The 21,492-nt window shown below is 50.2% G+C and overlaps 3 protein-coding genes and 1 long non-coding RNA gene across 7 annotated transcripts in view; 2 read left to right on the top strand and 2 right to left on the bottom strand.

Moving 5' to 3' along the window:
• The window catches only part of SHROOM3 (shroom family member 3), a 70,125-nt gene extending 67,477 nt beyond the window's left edge, over window positions 1-2,648 (top strand). For 3 of the 4 annotated variants that reach the window (XM_086890749.1, XM_086890750.1, XM_086890752.1), the window contains 2 exons: window positions 878-1,150; window positions 1,658-2,648. In XM_086890749.1, coding sequence (XP_086746875.1) covers window positions 878-1,150; window positions 1,658-2,017 — 633 coding nt within the window. In that variant the 3' untranslated portion in view covers window positions 2,018-2,648. The remainder of the gene's footprint in view (window positions 1-877; window positions 1,151-1,657) is intronic. The other variant, XM_086890751.1, reaches the window with a different exon arrangement.
• A 441-nt stretch (window positions 2,649-3,089) lies between these two features.
• Window positions 3,090-4,243, bottom strand: LOC147653308 (uncharacterized). The gene is made up of 2 exons (XR_015287346.1): window positions 4,161-4,243; window positions 3,090-3,223 (listed from the first exon to the last, which is right to left on the bottom strand). It is a non-coding gene; the product is annotated as an uncharacterized LOC147653308 (long non-coding RNA).
• SEPTIN11 (septin 11) overlaps window positions 3,355-21,492 on the top strand; it is a 78,812-nt gene continuing 60,674 nt past the window's right edge. Inside the window, exons 1-3 of the mRNA XM_086890790.1 lie at window positions 3,355-3,403; window positions 4,216-4,335; window positions 6,116-6,268. The gene's annotated coding sequence lies outside the window, so the exon portion shown is untranslated. The remainder of the gene's footprint in view (window positions 3,404-4,215; window positions 4,336-6,115; window positions 6,269-21,492) is intronic.
• LOC111929493 (16 kDa beta-galactoside-binding lectin) lies at window positions 9,701-12,822 on the bottom strand. Its single transcript, XM_023927107.2, has 4 exons — window positions 12,328-12,822; window positions 10,612-10,691; window positions 10,319-10,490; window positions 9,701-9,910 (listed from the first exon to the last, which is right to left on the bottom strand). The coding sequence occupies exons 1-4, from the start codon at window positions 12,334-12,336 to the stop codon at window positions 9,767-9,769; spliced, it is 405 nt and encodes a 134-aa protein (XP_023782875.1). The 5' UTR covers window positions 12,337-12,822; the 3' UTR covers window positions 9,701-9,766.

Genomic DNA, 21,492 nt, shown 5'->3' with positions numbered 1-21,492 from the left:
TTCCTCCTCCAAAGCAGGACTCCCTCCTGCCTGGAATGACACTCAGTGGTGATGGAAAAAGGACTTTGGGAGAATATTTTGAGGCCACTTTGTGATGGACTCGTTTCATCCTGCAGTGTTTGTGTTGTGCAGAGTAGATGAACACACCCGTGTTTGTGCCTCAGCACAGAGCTGAACTAGAGACACTGAGAATCCCTCCCTGTAGTATAGAGAGCTTCCCCTGTTGGCTGTGCTCTCAGTTCTGAGTAAATGGAAACAAGAATTGCAAGCCCTAGGCCAGAGACTTGCTTTTGCATATGTCTTTCCACTAAATCCTAACAGAAATTAGGATCTCTGGCACATGTGCAGCACTGCCATTCCTGGAGTAACTGAACCCCGGGGGCCTCCTTTTCTTTGGCAGGGAAATAGGTGTCAGTGTTTTTGCAAAATGGGTGTGTGTTCAGGCACAGTAAATCCAGAGCATCTTTGGTGTGAACATTTCCTTGATGCCTCTGTGTGCAAGGCACTTGTTTGGTGCAGTTCGAGGCATTTCAGGCTGGATGTCAGGAATACATTGGAGAGGTGGCTGCAGCTCTTCTCACTTGGAGGTTTTGAAGAGCACTCATCTGTAGGTAGCTGGGTATCAGAACACCAAATCAGAGATCTCTTTTATAAATGCTCATTGAACAAATATACCCTCATGCAACCTATTGGGCTACTTGGGTTCTCTCCAAGGTGGGGAATTTCAGTGTTTTCTCCCTTTCCGCCCTTCTTTGTCAGCTGTTGCTGGCCTGACCCTGCTCCTCAGGAACCGCAGCCATATCCTCTTGTTGTCATCACCCACATGAGCAGGGTGATGCTGGTAACAACCAATGTGGCAATGCTTCCCCTCCAACAGGCTGAGCTCATCGGGAGCTTGACCCACAAACTGGAAATCCTGAAGGAAGCCAAGGAGAGCCTGCTCGCAGACATTAAGATGAATAATGCTCTGGGAGAGGAGGTGGAGCTGTTGATCAGCACGCTGTGCAAACCCAACGAGTTTGACAAGTACAAGATGTTCATTGGTGATCTGGATAAGGTGGTGAACCTCCTGCTCTCCCTCTCGGGACGCCTGGCCCGCGTGGAGAACGTCTTGAGCAGCCTGGGGGACAATGCCAACAGCGAGGAGCGGGTACGTATCAGCACAGCCCTGGCCTGCTCGGGGCGTGGGGCAGCAGTCACCACCCCCAAGGCAATGCAGGGACCTCCAGGGGCTGCCAGGAGGGCAGCACAGGGCTCTTGGTGCTCTTGCACCAGCAGCAGCTCAGACATTGCTCCTGGGAATCTTGATCCCTGTTTGTATGAATGGCTGGGATCCTGCAGCCTTTTTCTGGACACAGAGCAGTTTTGTTGAGGACAGCCACATTTTAACATTTTTGGGGTGGTTTTGAAAGGAGATTTTCCAGGTAGTTGTTGCTTTCAAGTGAGGTTTCCTGCCTCCCTTTGGCAAGGACGTTCAGAGTCCAATTCAGCGTGGTTTACACTCCCCCCGTAGTGAGGAATGCAGCCTCCTCTCCCAGGCTTTTGAGTGCAGGCCTGGGAGCTTAGCAGCCATCTCCAGAGGCAGTGCTGGGAGGAAGGCAGGGGGGACCAGGGAGTGTGGTGCTGCTGGTACTGAAGGGCTGTCTCTGGTGCGCAGAGTTCGCTGAACGAGAAGCGGAAGCTGCTGGCTGGCCAGCACGAAGACGCCCGGGAGCTCAAGGAAAACCTGGACCGTCGGGAACGGGTGGTCTTGGACATCCTGGGCAACTACCTCTCTGAGGAGCAGCTCCAGGACTACCAGCACTTTGTGAAGATGAAGTCTGCGCTCCTCATAGAGCAGCGAGAGCTCGACGACAAAATCAAGCTGGGCCAGGAGCAGCTCAAGTGCCTGATGGAAAGTCTGCCCACGGACTTCACGCCCAGGGATGCAGCAGCAGCAGCTGCCCTGGCTGCAGCACTTGCTACCTCCTCTGGGGTCGGTGGTAAAACACCTCCAGCAGCCTCTTCCTCGCTCTAACCTGTCCCAGGTGGAGCTGGGACACAGCCCTGCCCGAGTCCCTGTGATCCCAGTGCTTGGCAGATGGTCCTCTTCAAAGGCAATGGACAGAGACAGGTCTAAATCAAGATTTTGATGAAGGAAAAAAAAAAAAAATAGCAATAATAAAGGTTTTATTTTCCTTTCCTTCCACCTCTGCTTCTGGGAAATTTAAATCAGTGTGGAGGGAAATCTCCTCCTGCCAGAGATGAGGAAGAATCTCACAGGAATTAAACACGTGACCTTCAATTAAAACATGACCCCTTCTCTTCCCTCCCTTTTCTGCCTACTTGACACCTCATTAAATAATGAAGGATCTAAGAATGAAGCCTTAAAAATAAAACCAACCCATTTTACTGAACATTATTGATATTTATATTTTTTAAAGAACAAGACAGAATGTGTAAGTTTTTGTACATACTCTAATCATTACTTGATTCTACTTTGTTCTGTATGTAGAAAAGACATTTAATTTTGTATTTTGTGAAGACCTTAACTAAAAGAGGGAACCCCAAAGATAGTCATGCAGTAGCTTGAAACATCTCATCCTGGTTCTGTTGCTGTTGTTGTGGTTGTTTTTTAATATAATAAAGGGCTACCAGAAGCAGCTTCACCCTGTTTCAACACATGCTGAAGGTACCTTTAAGTGACCTTACAAAGGAGATGTTGGCCACGAAAATAACAAATTTTTTCCTCTTCTGGATCCTGTGGTCCTCTGAGTCTGGAGTTCAAACATCTTTTATGGCAACCTGCATCTCAGGAGAGTCCAAGCTAGCATGAAGCAAGGAATTCACTGCAGGAATGTGGGGGAAATTGTGTCTTTATTTTGAATACTCATAGCTGTGGTCTGTGTTTCTGCTGCAGCCTGAAAGATTTCCCAGAGGAGTGACAGGGATCTCTACCGACATGATTTATAAAGCCCAGCTTTGAGTAGAGTATCAGGCAAACAGCGGGGGGAGCTGTTTCGATCCAATCAACACATTTCATTTGCCCTAAAAGCAAAAATCCTACCCACTGCTGCAGTTTGATTTATTAGATTTAAAACCACTTTAAATGCAGATTTATTTTTTTTTTATTTTTATTTTTTCTTTTGCAGCCACCCTTCCATCTTACACTTACCAAAACAACTCAAGAAGACGTGGTAGATCTGGGAGGTGTTTGTATATTTTCCATTTAGTGAGTTCTTTCCTGAAAAACACAAGTCCTGCCGTATATGCCCAGGTCAGGAAGAGGCTCCATCCAAACAGGATCTGCCTGTTTACTCCAGGAGCCCACATGGCTTCAGGGGGAGCACCTCCAGCAAGTTTGGGGTGGATAAAGCAAGTCCTGTGTGTGTTCCCACAGTACACAGAAGCATCAGCTAATAAGGCAAGTGATAGTCACTGATGTTTTTATAACAGCTTAGATTTTCAAGTGAGAAATGAGTTAAAGCCACGGTTTTTGTGGTAAGTGCAGGAAAAATTCTCTTTGCACAGTTTTGTTCAAAAATCACCCTCCTAACTGCAAAGTTTACTGAGTTTGGTAGAAGTACACCTTGATATGTATTTAAAGGTAATTAAACATCAGGCAAGCCTGAAGATGTACTTCTCAGGCAAAAAGATCTACTTCTTTCACCTCTGGCAAAAAGTGTATTCATTGCTCTTTATCCCACCTTTCTTTTCTCCTGTGGCTCTGAAACTAGAGGATAGTGGAAACCCAGGATTTCCCAGAGTGATTACATGGGATAGGAGTACCAGGGATGGAATTTTACACTTGCTGTCCAGTCCTTGCAAACTTCCTGACACAAATCCGTATTTTGGGTCTGGTTACATGAGATTTTTAAAACTGACACTGTATTGCAGTGGCTGCAGTGGAGAAAACCAGTACCTCAAATACAGTGAGCACCATCTGCTGTGCTACCCCTTCCCCAAAACACATCTCAGGGAAGGAGTTCTCAGCAGCCTGGCAATTTTTGCTAAGATTGAGCCTTATTTTTATAAGAGAAACACCTGGTTTGGATATTGGTGTGGAATGCCCTACATCCCACCCTGCCACAGGGGTGACAGCATGGGTGTTTGCCAGCCTGGGCGGCCTCTGTTTGTAGGTAACAATGGGTGGGACTCCTTCCCAAGTCACTTTAAGGTACCTAGGTCAAGCACCTTCTCCAGAGCTGTCTCCAGGTAGGTCATGGACTGTTGCAGGATGGTGTGACAGCCCCCTTCAGCTGGCTGCAGGCACAGTGGGAAAGCACAGATCTCCCTTTGGTGACTGGAGGAAAAGGATAAAGCAGTTACACTTCTGACACGTGGGGCCAGTTCCAGGTAAAATCCCCTTGTACAAAATCAATACCATTACGTTACATTTGCATATTAGTTAGGAAAAGCCTTTTTCCTGGGTCAGCATCCCTTAAATTAGTATCTCCAGTCAAAGCAGGCCAGCTCACACTAAGGCCTCACATGCTTTTAGCAACATGCACGTGATACGAGCGCTAGGAAAATCTACTCATCCAACTTAAAATTGGCCTTTTTTTATCAGAGCCCTTGGGCGACTGATGGTCACAAGGAATTCACATCAGATGCTTTCCTCAAGACTAAATCTAGTAAAGAGTGTTTACATACCAGGGTCTGTTGGGTTGTAAGTTTGCACACAAGATCTTTTGTGAAGGTTACCTATAAAATTGGTCAAACCCAGAGCACAACAGTTCATGTGTCAGTTTATCCATCATCTTTACAACTCCACTGCTGTCGTGACTGTTTAGGCTGGTAATTAAGAGAAGCAAGTAAAGCAGACTGGATAGTCTCCATACTCGCTCCACATAAATCCTGTCCTTTGCAAAACAGGGAACAGCGAGCTTTTCATCAGAGCTCCTGCTTTAAATGGGTGTGAGCAAACTGAGGCACACCTAGAGACCCCATCCCTGGTTTCTCTGTGCCTCATTCAACCACCCTCCAAGCCAGTGTTTCCATAAGGGCTGCTCATCCCTTTTTAGCCCTGCAGAGGGGATGTGTCCTGACTGTGGCACGGCTTGCCTGCATTCCCACAGGAGCGCTGCTCGTGCCTTTGCACAGGAACCAAGCGTCCTGCAGCTCTGCTGTTTCTGTCCATGTGTTACTGAACAATCAGCCTTTGCTTTGTGCAGCTGGATGTGTGTCTGTGGCCAGCCTTTGTGCAGCTTGCTGCGCGTCGGTGCCAAAAACCATTGCAAAAATCTGCTTTCTTCTTGCCCGTTTCAAGATGTCGGGGAGACGGAGCCAGCCAGGCTCAGCACCCTCAGACAAGCTTGAGAGGGGGGTCAATGTGGCTCTGCCAGATTTGGGATTAGGAAAAAAGGCTATTTTTCCCTACACCATATAGGAAACAGTACATGTGAGCCAGGCAGCTTTTTGCTCTGTGGTTTGCAGCCCGAGGCCATGGCCTTCTGCTAGGGCTGTGCTGAGAAGCAGGGGGACTTCAAATGAGCAAATCCAGCCATACTTTTTAAATCCTTCATTTTAACACTAAATTAACTTGGAGAACTGAAATGCAAAAGAAAAAAACAAAAACCAAGGACATAATTCAGCTGGGGAGGGTAAGAACTGGCAAAAGTGTGACAGAATATGGAGGGAACCATTCCTGACGTGCTTGTGTTTTTACTGAGGTAAAATAAAACTCTGATTAATCAAAACAAAACTGAAATAAAATAATATAAAAACAAATCCCACGCCAGTTTAGAAAGGATGAAATTGGAATATGAGAAGCCATGAAGGGAGGTATTGGGAGAGAAAGGGGGCCCTGAGCAGAAGTTTCTCTTGCTTCTTCCCGCCAAAATTTTCGGCGGGAACTGTTTTACCTCACAAAAGCCCCCCCACCACCATCTTAGGGGCTGCTGAGGGGAGCCCTGTTAGTGAGGGGCTCTGGACACCCAGCCCTCACCAACAGCACCCAAAACCACAGCAGGGCTCACTGCCCACTTGTCCTGGGGTGACTTTATGATAACTGGTATCCCAAATCACCTGGTTTATGTTATATATTAAGTTCTGCACCTTTAAAACTGGCTCTGAGAGCGAACACAGGGAAGAAGTGCCCATTTAGAGGTTCTCCCCCAAATTTGCCCTAAACTAGGACACCATCTTTCCTGCTGTGTTTCTATGGACAACACCTGTGTGGCAATCAGGGCTAACGAGGGACAGCTGGGCTGGGGGCAGCCAGACAGGAGTCCAGCCCTGAGGCAGTGCAGGAGGATACACATCTCAGCCTGAAGCCTGCTGAGAAAAGGTGAGTAAAACTATATTTTTTATGCATTTTTCTTTTCTTCATAGGGCAGATTGGCAACATGCAGCTGGGTTGGGGATTTAAGGGGAAAAACGTCCACGTTTGTTGGAAAGCTGGAGCATCAGGTGTTTGGTTTGCGAAAGGAGGGAGCGTGCCCTCACCGTGGGGGCCTCAGCATGGCAGGACTTGCCGTCATCCCTCAGCTCCTGCCCACAGCCTGGACAGGACGGGTACAGGGTGTGTACCTGTCTGACCCCAAAGATATCCTGCCCCAGCAACATCCAGTCATGTGCCCAACCCTCCATCACACCCTGGTGGTAAAATATTCTTTGGTTAGTAAATGCTGGAATTGGGGCTGAGGGAGTGGGAGGTGAGGGCACAAGGGAGGAACACTGCAGTCACCTCTGGCAGAGCTGGTTTGGTGTTAGCCTCCTCATTTTGTACCCGAGTTGTTGGTGAATTTTGTATGTGTATCGTTTGGAAGAAATTGTCAGGCAACATTTTGCTTGTAAATTCCATGGGAAGCGACCCTGCTGGCTTCTCGTGCCTGGCCTGGGGCTGCCCCTCAGCTTCCCTCGCACCCAGCTCCTGGGTGCACGGTGTCCTCTGAATGTCTTTTGAGGCTGTGACGAACAGTGCCACACGCAGGCTCGTGTAGCCACAGTCACTTGGATGGCCTATTTCTGTCTAGTGAGGTTAATGTGAACTGCTCAGGGAGAGGTTATTTTCTGAGAAGACAAAGCTGCTGGTCTGTCTTAGCCCTCACTGCTCTTCTAAGCTGTGCATGAGACTTTAATTCCTGTCCAATCTATTGCTTCCAAACTCATCTTTTTTTTACGATTGGTTATTTGTTCTCATCTTCCAAGGTGTGAGGTGAAAGCACCTATCACTTAATCTGTGTTCATGAAATAATTTAGGTTAGGAAAGACCCTTAAGGTCAAGTGCAGCTGTGAACCTAACACCACTAAATCCACCACTGTGCCACATCTCCACCTTTTCTAAGTGTCTGCAGGCATGATGATTCCACCACTTCCCTGAGTAGCCTGCTCTACTTAAGAATTATTTCCCTCACACCCAGCTAAGTGTCCATGTTATAAAACACAGCCTCACAGCTGTTCTGTAGTGGGTTTTGAGGTTCCATTTTCTCTCTCCTTGATGCTGTAAAGAAATAAAATGGTGACAGCACACTGCACAGGATTTAAATTCAAAAAAGAAAGAAAACCCTTTGGCCATGTTGTGGTGCTTTCTGCTCCTCCCCACATCAAGCAGGGCTCAGACCTCTCCCAGGAATCTTGACATGAGTTCCCTGTGTGGTCCAGGAGAGCGCATTTGGCAGGGACAAGTGTCACTTTCCCATTTGCTGTGACCCTCTCCTCTGTAGCAGGCCACGGTGCTCTGGCTTTCCCTATGGCTCTAGTAGGAGACAAAGCCTTGTCACCACTCCAGGAGCCAGCCAGGGCACTCTGCATTTACTGGTGTCTCTTAGAGGAACAGGATTATTTATAGCTCTTGGACATGGGAGAAAAGACTCAAGCAGCAGGAAATGCTGGCAAAGGGACGCTTCCTTCCTACCCTTTCTCCCATTTTATGGTCTCCTGAGTGGTAACTGCCAGCACTGAAAAGCAGGATAAAGCTAATTCTTGTGGGAAGTCCAGGAGGGGGTGGCCCCCAGGAAGGCGCTCTTTGTATGCTGAGCACCACAGCCAGGAACACTTGTAGCTAACCTACCTGGCAATCAGGACTGCCAGCTTAAGGGCAAAAAATGGGATTAGATTTATTCTTGTCAGTTCTGAGGCACACAGACCTCGTCTGACCAGGGCAGCCTGGAACAGAGACACACACAGAGCTGTAAGCTCTCCTCTGCCACTGCTACATCAGGGCCTTATACATTTTCAGTATGTATATGTATTACCTTCAGCCAGGTGTTGTGACAGAGGGAGAAACAAGACAAAAAGCCTTCTCTTTTCCCCAGCTTCCAACCCCAAATACCCCACATGCAACACAAAAATCCCAAGTCCTACTTGGCAAGGCAAAGCACACCAGCAAGACTTGCCTTGAGCTTTCCCTAATAAACACACCCAATCCTCTAAACACTTAGCTTCCTGTCCCATAAATAAATGATGGGGTAGATGCAGGACAGGAGTGAATCCCTCCATTATCCGTGCTCCTGCCTCTGCCCTGGGGGGGCCCAGCTCTGAGCAGCTGCTGCAGTGCGGGACAGCGCTGCGGACACCAAGGCAGCCTGTCGGCCTCCCCATAAAAAGCCTGGGATGGCTGAAATGCTCCACAGAGGAGTACTGCCCTACCCAAGCAACTGACCCAGCTGCTCAGCTGTTGAAGGAGCAGCTGTGCCCAGATTAGCCAGCAGGGATCACATTCCAGCAGGGGAGCAGCGTTTGGCTAAGAAGGCCCCACCTGCAGAGGCTCTTACTGACCGAGCCACACCGGGCAGCACAGCCACACAGCCACAGAAGCAACCTGTCCAGGCTCTCAGTTCCACACAGCATGCAGGATTTCCTTACTTGCCATTCGGTCCTCAAATGCCACAGCAGTCCCAGCTCCAGCCCTGTCTCAGGTCAGCATGAGTGGCAGGCTGTGGGGAAAGAGCAGTAGCAGATACACTCCAAGGCACTGCGTGAGCACAGGGGGTGTAAGCAGAAGCGACTCTTTGCTAAGCTTTTTTCCTTCTTCATCTGCCTAGCTGCAGCTGGTTGTGTTCAGTGCAGTCAGGATTAAATGGCCTGGGTTACTCTGTTGGATACAGCCCTTCAAGCAGGGAAGGGTTTCAGACACTGACCCACAGGCTGCCTCAGGGTTTGTCACTCATAGCTGATAGGCAGCCCCCAACTTCCTGCTACCTGATCCTCTGTCTCTGGCAGTGTCAACACCTCAGGTTATGAGCAGCAGGGACAGCCTGGATTTTCTCAAGTCATTCCTAAGCTTTCTGTCGAGCTTCACCTTTCATTCCCCATCTTTTCCCCAGCAAGTGCAGGTAGCCCAGCCTGCCTCCTCTTGGCTGCTCCTCGGGTACACCAGTGCCAGCCTGCAATGCACACAACTGCTGAGCACATTCTGGGAAAGCAAAGCTCTTGGCAAGAGCACAAGCCATGCCCTGTGTTCCCTGTCAGTCCCCCATCCCCAGCAGGGAGCAGCATTTCATGGTCAGAGCTGGTACACTTGCGTCTGGCTGGGATTAGTCCTACCCTTGAGAAATCAGACAGGGACCACTCGGTGTAGCCAGCAGGGTGAATGGAGCAACTTGTGCTAAGGCAGCTTCGCTCAGTGAGTCAGGCCTTGCCTAGCTCATGTCTAGCTCAGTACCAGCTGCAAGGCTGCAGTGTAAGGAGGAGAATGGCTGGATACACATCCCTTCCTTGCCCACCCGTAGCACAGATAGGAGCAAGCAGATTAGAGCAGGAAACAGCAGAGGAAGCAGCCATTGCAAGTTTCGCTTTATTTCGCTACACGGGGCAGAAAACAAAACAAACCAAGCTATAGCTGTTAGCTGAACTTAATGGCTTTGACTTTGAAGTCACCCTCCACAGCCAGGTATTCGATTTTCTCCATGCCCAGACGATTTGGGAACTTGAACTCCGCCTCAGGCAGCTTCACCGTGGCCTCGGTTTCATCGAAGGAGATGCATATCTGTAGAGAGAAGTGAGAGGGAAGGAACGAATGAAGGCTGACACATCACAGCTCCCAGGCTTTCCTCACTCCCCACCACCTCCAGTCTGGGGCAGAATATGCGAGCTGGCCGCCGCTGCCAAGGCCATGCTCAGCAGGGAGGAAGCTTCTGCATCCGTGGGATGAGGCAGAGCCAGTCCGAGTGTCACCTCAGTGCTGATCCTGCTCCGAGGTGCACGGCTTCCAACAGGAGCCCAGAGTGTGAGCTGCTGGGCATGGACCCAAGCAGCACAGCTCTAGATGATTCCTTGGCTTGAGCTGCCCAACTCTTCCCCTGTGGCTCATTCCCCTTTCCATGCTCCTTCTGCACGGCAGAGGCACAGGGCAGCATTAAAAAGCTTGGCCTTGGACACGCTCCTGGAGCCTCACCTCAATCTTGTCACCATGCTGGAAGGGAAAGTCAGCCTTCCTGTCCTCTTCCCCCCACATGCCATCCTCCTTGGAATTGCACACGATGGTGTTGACATCCCCGTGGCAGTCAAAGCGAGGGTTGAAATGCAGCATGAGGGTGTTGCTGTCCTTCCCGACATTCACAGCAAACCTGGGGAAACGCAGCCAGTGCACAGAGGGTGCAGTGGCTCCAGCCAGGGCTCACAAGCCGAACACAGCAGGAGCTCTGGCTTCCCCCAGTGCCCCATCAATCCATTCTCCACCTCACTCACCCTTTGGCATCAGACTGGATCTTCCCTTTGACCTTGATGCACTCACCAGGCTCAACATCCAGCTGAGTAACAACCAGTCCCTGCAGGGCCAAACCACAGGAGTTAGTCTATCCCAAGGCAGGACCTCCAATTCTCCTTGGGCCAGGGCACAAAGCAGCTCTGGCAGACCCAAACGTGAGTTTTGTGCTAGAGGAAGGGTTGAGTCAGGCCACCTGCCTGTCCCAGCAGCCACGGGGGTCTCCCACTGCCCTAAGCAGCATCAGGTGACAAGGAGGTGTCACCTCAAGGTGGGTTGGCCCTGGCTGGATGCCAGGTACCCACCAAAGCCACTCTATCACAACTGGATGGGGGCAGAAAATACAACAAAAGGCTCCTGAGTTGAAACAAAGACAGGGAGAGGTTGCTCACTGATTACTGTCACAGGCAAAACAAAGTCAACCTGGGGAAATTAATTGAATTCATTACCAATTAAAATCAGAGCAGGATACTGAGAAGTGAAATAGGCCTTAGAAATGATTTCCCGGGCTCTACCTCTTCCCCTTCAATGGCGCAGGGAGGCAGGAAAAGGGGGCTTCCAGTCAGCTCAGCACAGGGTGTTTCTGCCACTGCTCAAGGAGAGGAGTTCTCCCCTGCTCATTGTGGGTCCCTCTCACTGTCCCCTCCAGTGTGAGTCCTCCATGTGAGCTGCAGCTCTTCACCAACTGCTCCATCACAGCTCCCTTTCCACAGGCTCACAGCCTTCTCCAGGCATCCCCCTGCTCCGGCACAGAGTCCTCCCTGGGCTGCACAAGTGGATTTCTGCCTGCCTGTTGACATCCAGGGGCTGCAGAGGGACAGCTGCCTCACCATGGCCTTCACCACAGGCTGCAGGGTGTTATCACAGAAGCACTCCTACCGTGGCTCAAGGGCTCAGCCTTGGCCAGCACTGCATCCATCCTGGAGCCTGCTGGCCTTGGCTCTGCCCGACCTGGGGGAAGCTTCTGGCAGCTTCCCACAGAGGCCACCCCGGGAGCCCCCGCAGTTACCCAAAGCTGGGCGCACAAGCCCCGTGCAGGAGGTGATTCACCAGCTGTGCAGTGAGCTATTAACCGTGGGCAGGCTCAGGGAGGGAGGCAAATTGCAAATTTTCCAAATTGCCCCCAGCCCCCTGACGCTGTCGTTGCCCCGATGCCTGCTCACACACAGCCTGCTGAGGTCAGGGTTCCTGGAGTCACTGCAGTGCTTATCCCCACGGCTCTAACTCTGCCTCCTGGCTCTGGAATGCAGCCGCTGCGCCCGGGGGGTCTTTCCAGGAAAGGGAAGCTGCGGCATCAGGGCTGGCTTAGAATGCACTGCCAGCCCGCTTTCCTCTCCTGTTGCATTGAGAGTTAACCCAGTCCCGCATCCCAAAAGGCGTTTTTCCAGAAGGAAAATACACGTTAAGGGGGGAAAAAGTATGAAGAGTCTGGAAACCGTAGGGCTGTAAATGGACCTTTAGAGTACTCGAGAGTATAAACATTCCTCAGCTTCCCCACTTAGGTAACACGCTAGAGAAGAGAAGAAATACGGCTGGTCAGCCCTAACTATTCCTCCCACAGCCATACATCAGCCTCGCATTTCCCCTCCGCTAATCCTCTTCTCCTCCTACCCCTGGCAGCACGCCCAAAGCCCACAGGCAGCCGAGCCGCAGTCCCAGTGCTGCTGGGCGCTGCAGCCCGGCTCGCAGGCGGCACTCACTTTGTCCATGGTGCCGAGAGCAGCCCCGAGCCCCTTCTCCAGCACGGAGTGACGCAGCGCCGAGCTCCGGCAGCTGAACTCAGCCGGGCAGGGGCATCACATGATCCGGGGGGAGCGGGGGAAGAAGGGATTGATCAATGGCAGCTGTTGGGGCCGGAGCTTCCCGGCCATTTACAGGGGCAGCGGGAGCCCTCTCTGGGTTACTGTCCCGTGCGGGCAGTCTGTGTATGATTTTCAGAAGCGGTGATTGTTTGCTTCTGCGTGATCTTAGAAATCCTTGCTGTGAGCTCTCCTAGCTGCTCTGCAGCGTCTGTTGGCTCCGATCCCGGGAGCCGGAGAGCTGCTCTGTGGCTGCTTTTTGTTGGGCGATCTGTGCCTAAAATCAGGGCTGGGAGTTCTCGTGTTCCTGTGCTCTCCCAACCCAGCCTGGTGTCTGCAAGGAGCCTGGACCGGCGGGACACCCCGGCTACAAATCCTCGCTGCCAAATGAAAGCCGAGGGCTCGGTACAGCCCGTGTCAGCCTTTCAGCAGTGCCTAAAAGGTTAATGCTGCTGGTGTGCGGCTCTAAGGAGATGTGAGAACTCAGGCTGCGGCTTTGGAAAAGTAGCACGATCTCGCTGGTTCCATTTCGGTTGCAAAAGGCTCCGGAGGGAAAAGAGAAATGCTTTGTTCGGGGAGAAAGAGGCCGGGCAGGGCTGTGCACAGCCGGCAGGACAGGGAGAGGAGGCAGCTGTCCCAGGGAGTGCCCAGCGCCTGCCATTCCCCTTTCCTGCGCCCCCAGAAAGCAGCGACCGGGACTGCCCCGAGGGTCTCTGGAGGGGCCGTGTCTCTGGATCGCCTTGTACCTTTGCATGGGCTTCAGCAGAGCCCTCAGGCCTCTGTGCCTCAGTTTCCCTGAGGCCTGAAGTGACGCTAATGGCACGCAGCTTCCCGGTGCTGCCTGTAAAGCCGCAGTGAGAGCTGCTCTCTGAGCACTGGCCAGCCTGCGAGGAACCTGCCTGCAGGTCACTCCTGGAAGGGCTGTGCCCGGCACCTCAACACAGAGCAGGAATCTGTGGCTGGGTGGTGGTGGGACGCACGCTGCCCTGCGGGAGGCTGCTGGAACTTCATTCGAGCATCCTGACTCCTGACACCATCCTTTGCCCCAGATTTCCCCCACACCCATTTCAGAACATTCCCGTGGCATTTTAGCAAAGCTGAGCTGCGTTGGAACTAACAAGTCACAAGCTCGGGTTGCAGCCCTGTGACTGGGGTGCATCAAGAGGACAAAATGCTGACTGCAAGTGCTGTAGGGAAAATCCCGCCCATGCTCTCATCTCCAGCTAACTCCACTAACAAGTGCGGTCCAGAAGTCAGGAGTTAACTGCGGGAGCAGAGTTCCTGCAGGTAGCAAATGCCACTGAGAGCAAGCCCCCTCCACGGAGAGTTTGGAGAATTCCCAACTAATTCCACCTTAATTTAGCCCCATTCTCCAGCGGTGCTAGCCGGGATCTCGTGTTAGAGACAGGCTTTAGGCCCCTGAGTTACTGTGCAGTTGTTCCCCCGGTCCCTGGCACGTGTGAGGGGTTGAGCAAACTCTCTTTGGTCGGCTGGGTTTGTGTATTTGTTTTCCTTTCAGCTCTGTGAAATCCCCGGAGGCTTCTCTCCTCCTTGCAGCGCTGGGCCCTCCGACTCCCGAAACACACGTTTCACGTGGGCTGCTCTTCTAGCCTGGAGTTTCTCCCTCTGACCCTTCCGACGGCGAATCACCTTTCTGATAGCACACGGAGACGGCGCTGTTTGTTTTCCTGGAGTGTTCTGCGCTGGCAGCCTGCTTGGTTTAGCAGAGAAGCCTTTGCTCTTTCCATTTAAAGCACTCCTTGCCTTGAGTGAAATCAGCGAGGCGTTTGTTCTGAGGCTACGAGGCGGAGTTGCCCCACTGTCCTGTGTCTTTCCCAGGGATGAAGTGGGACAAAAACAGGGGACACAGTGGGTGTTCTTCCCCTTCAGAAGGTCGGTAAAGGGCTGCAAAGCAAGGCCACACTGGCCAATCCCACCCGCTAGGGGTGATCCCAGCCTCCCTGCACAAAGTGAAACAAAGCACACCTTGTACCTCAACAAACAATGGGCCAGTCTGATTTCCCTGTAATTCCCTATCAATATCCCAGATTTGCTTCGGAAGCAAAGGGTGCAGCGTGCTGAGTGTTACTCTTATTCATCTCCTGTGAGAAAATGTACACCTTAGCCATTGGTGTTTATCCCTGGCTAGTCACTACTGTCATTAGACATGGCTTTCCCCTGGTTTGGGAAGGTGCCCCTGGGAGGGCACCACTGCTTCAGCCACTGCCCCTCAGATCACTGACACTGACCATGCAGGGAGAACTGCTCCAATCCAAAGGTTGTGCTGGTAAAATAATGACAAGAGAAACCCCTCACCCTTTCTAGTGTGGGAGAAAGCTTACCATTTGCTTTAAATTAGGGTTTGTCTTTTCACTTCCTTCGGGGCAGATTTGTTCTTGTCTCTGTAAGTTCATTCTCAGTGCATTAGGCAAAGGCTGCATCTTTCTCTCACACCATCATTAGGGAATTATTTATGTCAATACTGTCTGGATGGGGTTCTGTTCTCAGCAATAGCCCCTGGTTGTTGTTACAGACGAAATATTATTCTGTAACACCATAATAGATATATACATTGTATTTCTATATATACTCACAGGCTGCTTTCTCTCACTTAGAATATCTAGGGGACTTGAATTTAGGCAATCCTCTGCTTCTGCTGTTGAAGTGCCTGGTTCTCTCTACTGCTACCACAGCACATTAGTTGGTCTCATCTGAGGAGTTTCTGCCTTTTTGTTTGGATAGTCATGACTCCCTGAAGAGTTTAGTTGCCCACAATTTCCTGGGCCCTTCTGCAGATCTAGTGCTCTCCCCACCGTGGTGTCTTCCAGCCCCATTCCATCCTTGGGGAAAACTCTAGGGCTTGGCTGGATACCACGGAGGAATACAGCCAGACTTCCAGGAAGAAGCTTTAGCCTGCTCTTGGAAGACAAAGTGACTCAAGGAGCCACAGTGCAGTGTGGCAGGAGGGTGAGAGGCACTCGGGCTCCCAAAGCACCGCCTCAGAGGGAGATTTGTGCCAGCAAGGTCCAGTCTGTGCTGGATACCAGCTGGGGCTGCATGGCCACATGTCACTACAGCGTTTTTATCCCTGAGGGCTTCCTCATTTCAGCTTTCCCTGCATTAAAAGGGAAGCACCTCTATTCCAGGTTAATTATAAATTAAGTTAATTATAAAGGACTTCTTTCACTGTCACAAAGTGATGAAAGGAGTTCGCTGATTGTGTCACTGGAATTTAAAGTATGTCTCCTCATTTTATTTCCCTCATTAACATTGACCCAAACTGATAATCTGTGTGTTTCTGTCATCTCTCAGTGGGTTAGATTTAACTAGAGCAAATTGTTAACTACCCAGGAGAACTGGGCCTTTGTTTTGTTGGACTCCCTTCACTTTGGCACCTCCCTCCTTAACCTTTTAAGTTTGCAGGTGGCAAACACCTCACCTCAGAGTTTACTGCCTCATCTGAAAGGAACTGTTTGCATTTGCTCCTCACTGGATGTCCCTGCTGCCCTAAAATTAAGAATCCAGCTCCATCTTTCCCTGCTCCTTGCCGGTCACCAGAGATCTCAGTTGAGCAGCTGTCGTGGTGGGCAGTGCTAGCAGAGCCCACGGGTTAGTGACCTTTCACATTTCCTTCAGGTCTGTCAGCTCGGGCAGCTCTAAGCACTCATTTTTCTTAGCAGCACAGCTGCTTTCATGTTTTGTTTTGTTTGGGGTTTTTTTGTTTGCTTTACATCTCTGGCTGCATTGCAAACTTTTGCAACAGGGAACAGACCCTGGAACACTTTTTCACCGGGATGTCGCAGCAGGATAGCAGCACTTCCCAAGCTTTATCTATTCCTGGTCTAGCACCAGATAATCTGGGTTTGATTTGCACCTCACAATCAGCTTCAAGGGGACGTGTTTGGGGGCTGAGGATGGGGTCCTGTGGATTTTCCTATCCTTAACCCACTGAATAAGACCTGTACAGGCTCTGAAGGTGGTATCCACATGGTGGACAGGAGGTGAGGGAAGGTAAAAGGGAGTGTGCCTGCCTAACTCCAGCACTAGAGCTGGGACCCCACGTGAGTGCAACAAGGTATCAGTGGAAAAGGGATCATCGCTGGAGCAAGCCTTCTGGGCAGCTTTCATCTTGAGCTGAGGTGGCTGCACCAGGCTGGGGTTCTGGCCTTTGTTTTGTCTCCTCTTCATAAATCAGCTTTTATCACATCATGTCACCCATAAAGTTAAAGCTGCTGGGGTTTTGCCAAGTAACCTGGGATGCTCTTCTGCCCCATTCCAGCCCACAGAACTGGATCTCTGTTCTCATAGTGGACACATCCAAGACACAGTAGACGCATCTGTTGGTCCTTTTATATTATTTCCTTAGAACTGTAAGGCTTGGTTTTCCTTCCATCACTCTCATTCTGCAAAACCTGCAAGGCAGAGGTTTCCCTCCGTGAAAGGCTGTGAGGCAGTTTCTTGTTCTGGGGCTTGGCTATAATTGGTGGAGGAAAACCCCTCACCTGTGACTTTGGACAGGGTGGGAGCAGTGTCCACAAAAGCATTTCAGCAACCTTAGGTTAGACTGGTTTAGCAGAGCTCTCTTCTAGGCTGACATAGCGCGTACGGCATGCCAGGGTGGCTTAGAAACTCAAGCCATCTGGAGTTCTTTCCCACAAAAACACGTGTGTGCCAGAATTGGTCTCCTTTGAGCCACCCACAGTGAGAAGGGATTGTATTTAGGCTGGCTCAAGTTTCTTGAATTCAATTTTAGGCAAGAGAAAATTGTCGGGGAGTATTTGGAAAATGCCTTGGAAAGAAGAGGCTGATTAAAAATGTAACAATCTTTGGAGGAACATTAACAGTGTCCATTCTGAGCCACCAGACACTGAAGAGCCATCAAATGATGATAGGTGAGGAGAAGTTCCTTCCCCTTCCTGCCACCTTCTCCCCCAGGGATTTGTCAACCAGATTTAGGGCTCCCTTAGTTCACACAACAGCCCTGAACTTCTCTGGCTGTTGAGGTGCAATAAACAAAGAGACACTCAGGTTTAAGACTGAAGTGCTTTTATACAGCATCTGTAAAAAAGTATCAAGTGCGGGCAGGTAATTTGATTGTCCCATGATTCATGATGGGCCATTTCACAGGGTGGCTATCTCATCTGATAGGGAAAGACCCCGTTAGAAATACTCACATGCACACACAAATTTGGAAATACATTTCAAAGTGGCAGATCAGTAAGTTGTGCTGGGAAGCAAGAGCATCATTCCCAAGCCCAGTGGGCAGATCAGAAACCCTGCTCCTAACCCCCCTGAAGGCTGTGGTGATCCCGGCTGGATTCATAAAAGGATTCTGGCCACAACATGGTGAAATGAGCCCTGAGCACTGCAGCATGCAAGGCCAAGGGAGGGATTTGTCACCCTGGCAGGGAGGATGGGGAGTGTGTGAGTGATGGCAAAGGCCCCAGCTGTGCCACAGGCCCAGGGCTGCACCCGCAGTCCCACGGCTGCACCCGCAGTCCCACGGGAGAGCACAAACCCAGCTGGCTGCCCTAACGCAGCCACCACCACAGCCAGCAGAGGTGGCAGGCTCCACTGAGACTCTGCCCTCCCACTGCGAGTGAGAGTCTGCCCAGGGTGTGCTCAGCCCCAGAGAGGGAACAGCCTGGCAGCTGGGCTGCACGGAACCCCACGGCTCCTGGGGGCATCTCAGCCCAAGGACAGGCAAGGAGCGTGGCATGCCTGCCCAAGTCTGCAAGAGACCAAAATCCAAGGGAAGCACCACTGCACCCGCCCTCCCCTTTGGCCACAGGCAGGAGTAGGACTTTCCAGATGCCATGCCTGATTGCATGGACAAACAGATCCGTGGCTGGCTGCTGCATGTCTCCAGCACAGACCATCCAGCAGCTAAAAACTCACCCAGCATTAAATCTACAGGCAACCACAGTGAGGAACAGCAACCTTGGGCTTCTTGTGAGGCAGCAATGAGAAACCATGGAGAGGGCAGAGTTGCAAGATCTTTGCTTAAATCATCTACTCGGTACTTATAAAGCAAAGAGACAAAGAATCCAAATCACATGCAAATAACTCCCGAGCTCAAGAATCTGCATTCCCCCTAAGCATGCCACTCAGCATATGACTAAACCAGTTCCAGTATTTATGCAAAGAAAAATGTGCAACTTCCCTTGACTATGCCCATCTGTGTGTCTTAACCCGCAGGCAAGACTGCCAGGCTTAGTGACCTCCTGGAGACGGTATTTATTAAAGCCACTTGCCTGGAGGCCTCCCTGCCTTGGCAAGAGCATTTCATTCCTCCTTTCTCCCTCTGAAACACTCACACCACATCTAGTCAGCGAGATGTACGGCTCTGTCTGGTGCCACACAATGGCTCAGCTTTTTGTGGAAACAGATGTGTTTTGATCTATGCATACCCTGGGTTGTGAAAGAGCGTTGCCCATGCCCCCTCTCCAGGAACCAGCCTTTATGTGTAGGATTTCAAGGGGTCATGTCAGCTCCTTGCACTCGCTGTGAGCTCACATCTCCTCCTGCCCTGGTACATTCCTTACCTTTGCCTGCCGACTGTAGAGACTGGGACTCACATGGGGAGAATCCGTACAAGTTGACAGCCTTGTGGTTTACAAACCTCCAGCAGAAGGTATGTTAAAACCAGAGTCAGGTTTTACATTCTTTGCTGCTGATGATATGACTCAAGCAGAGCTGGAAACTCAGGTTAAGTATTTTAACACCAGGAAGGAAAAGAGCAAGATCATTTCTTAGTGCATTGGACTGTTCTACACAGGTTTTCTTATGTAAGAGTTAATCCCCTTCCAGTGTTTGCATTTTACACTTTCAGTAATATTCAGCATGTGCCCAGCAGAGGTCTTCCTGCCTTCGGGGTGACTCGATGCTGCTTGGCACAGGCACAGACGCTGGTAAGGGACCCGGTCTGGCTCACACACAGCAGGCAGTGCAGCTTTGGGGGTCAAACCAGGGTCACAACACAGAGTCCCACCTTGGTTCCCCAGCCTGCCTACGTGGGCTGAACCAGAGGCACTGGCATGGCCAGGCAGGGATATGAAGCGATCCACAGTGATGGGCAGGCTTTCCCTTGGGTGAAGCCACAGGGAGACCAGAGCTGCAGGAGTGGAAGCCAGCAGTGGTGCAGGGAGAGGGGCTGCTGCTGTCCCCAAGCTCGGCACAGCCTGCACCAAAGCCCTGCAGACTGCAAGTGAGCAGCAGCATCTGCTTGTCCCTTGGCCCCACTGTCTTCCATGGCCACTAGCAGTCTTGAAAACAGCCTGGCTCTGAGGACAAACCCTGCCCTCATCTTTATCAGCTCCCCTCCTTATCAGCTGGCTGTTTTGTTCTAGGGTCACTTTAGATACCATCACCAGGCAGTGTGAGAAGCGCTGGGGAGATAAGGAGGGTGCAGTGTTTGTGGACCAAGGGAGCTCAGCTCTGCATCCCTGTATCCACAACACTCCCCATTAAGGCCTGAGAAGTACTACTTGTCCTCTGTCAAAGTGAGACTCAAGCCCTTCCCATTTCCCTTACGCATTCTCTGCTGTTTACCAGTGGCACGCACCTCCCACGTGGACTTTGGACAGCCTGCAATAACACCTGCCCTGTGCTCGGCTGTGCAAAGCTATTTGTTCCCTGCGGAATTACCATGGGGACTCCAGGTCTGAGACACGCACCAAGTCAAATTCTTCTAATTCCCCCTTCCTCTGAAATATTCTGGACTTCATTAAAGTCTAAGAAATAACCTCTTCTGGTATCAAATTCATCAGAACATTCCTTTGCTCTAGAACTGCGACTCAGGAAGGCCAAAAGAAAATATTTAAACCAAGAGCTCTCTTTACAGAGGCCCTGCAGCAAGGGGGAAGCGTTTGGGACAGATCTTGAAGGGTTTTGGTCCTTGCTTGCCGTGGCAGCATTAGAAATGCAATCTGAGGCCAGTCCACATAGGCAGAGAAGCTTGTGTGGAGGACCTTGCCGATAGTTTTGGTGGGTGTTTCCTTCACAACAGAAACTGGGACTTCTAAAACAATTAATTTTAAACAGCTTGTGGCTTTTGAGCACATAGGGCATGGCTGCCTGTGAAACGCTGTCACATAGCAACAAAAGCACCCAAAATCTTTATCAAACCCATCTGCCATGAGCAGTTTTGTGCTTTCCTCCAGTGCCATTGGAGCTAAAAAATCTTAAGAGCAGTGTGAAGATATATTTTCACAAACTTTTGGGTTGCTTTTATGTCAGGCTGTACAGTAAGGAAGTCTTGACAGATATGAGGAGCTTAAGTGCCTTTGCTGAAATCCAATCCAGATTTAAAATACCATGAGCCTTAGGCTTATTTAAACCATCCAAAAAGTATTTTGCTCCACTAGGTCGAATTAACAGCTCTAAGGAAAAAGCCAACCTCCAAGATCACCCATCTGTGTCTTCACAGACAAGTACTGCATGATGTGCTCAGTTAGGTATTTAACACAGTAGTGCCTCTGTAGCAATCTTCTCTTGGTATTCTAAAGGATATTTATTTTAATTAATGGTAAAACACATCTTTTGTGCTTAAATAGACTCATGATGGGGATGAGGGGTATTAATTTAACTAAACTAAGAATTCTCCTTTTAGTGCTTTCCAGTGTGACTGAGCTTCCAAAGACAATATTTGTTTTTCCCTGAAAGGCTCACAGTTCTCATTTACTGGGGAAATTCAGGCTATACTGTTAATTGGGGGGGAGGTTCAATTCTAAAGCCCACTCTGCTAACCTATCATCTGGTGCCACTTGTAGTAAACATAGTCAGGGGAAATTCTAGCTTTAACAGGATTTAGGAGCAATTTGGATTGTTTCATTATTTGCTAAAAGTGTGCAAGACTTTCTTCTCACTGTGGAGTTGTATACAAACTATTTAATTTTAATTTTAAAAATTACATTTGTCTCAGTAGGTAAAAAAGTGTATTTTGTGCGATGGACTCTTCAATTCTTTTTTTTTTTTAAATTCTACAAGTTCTATTTGTCTCTGCTTCATAAAGTGCTGTGATATAAAGGGTTCCCTGGCCATTAGTTTGGTTTGCAGTGTTCTGTG

The sequence above is a fragment of the Cyanistes caeruleus genome, chromosome 5, assembly GCF_971803275.1.
Source record: "Cyanistes caeruleus chromosome 5, bCyaCae1.hap1.1, whole genome shotgun sequence".
NCBI classification, from domain to species: domain Eukaryota; kingdom Metazoa; phylum Chordata; class Aves; order Passeriformes; family Paridae; genus Cyanistes; species Cyanistes caeruleus.
Note: the sequence above shows the minus strand (reverse complement) of the source record. Positions and strands in the feature narration are given on the sequence as shown.

What these genes read in the sequence shown, in the direction of transcription:
- LOC111929493 (XM_023927107.2), bottom strand. An exon ending in ATCCAGTCTGATGCCAAAGG is followed by an intron (nt 10,491 to 10,611) that starts GTGAGTGAGGTG and finishes GCGTTTCCCCAG; the next exon opens with GTTTGCTGTGAATGTCGGGA. An exon ending in AGCATGGTGACAAGATTGAG is followed by an intron (nt 9,911 to 10,318) that starts GTGAGGCTCCAG and finishes TTCTCTCTACAG; the next exon opens with ATATGCATCTCCTTCGATGA.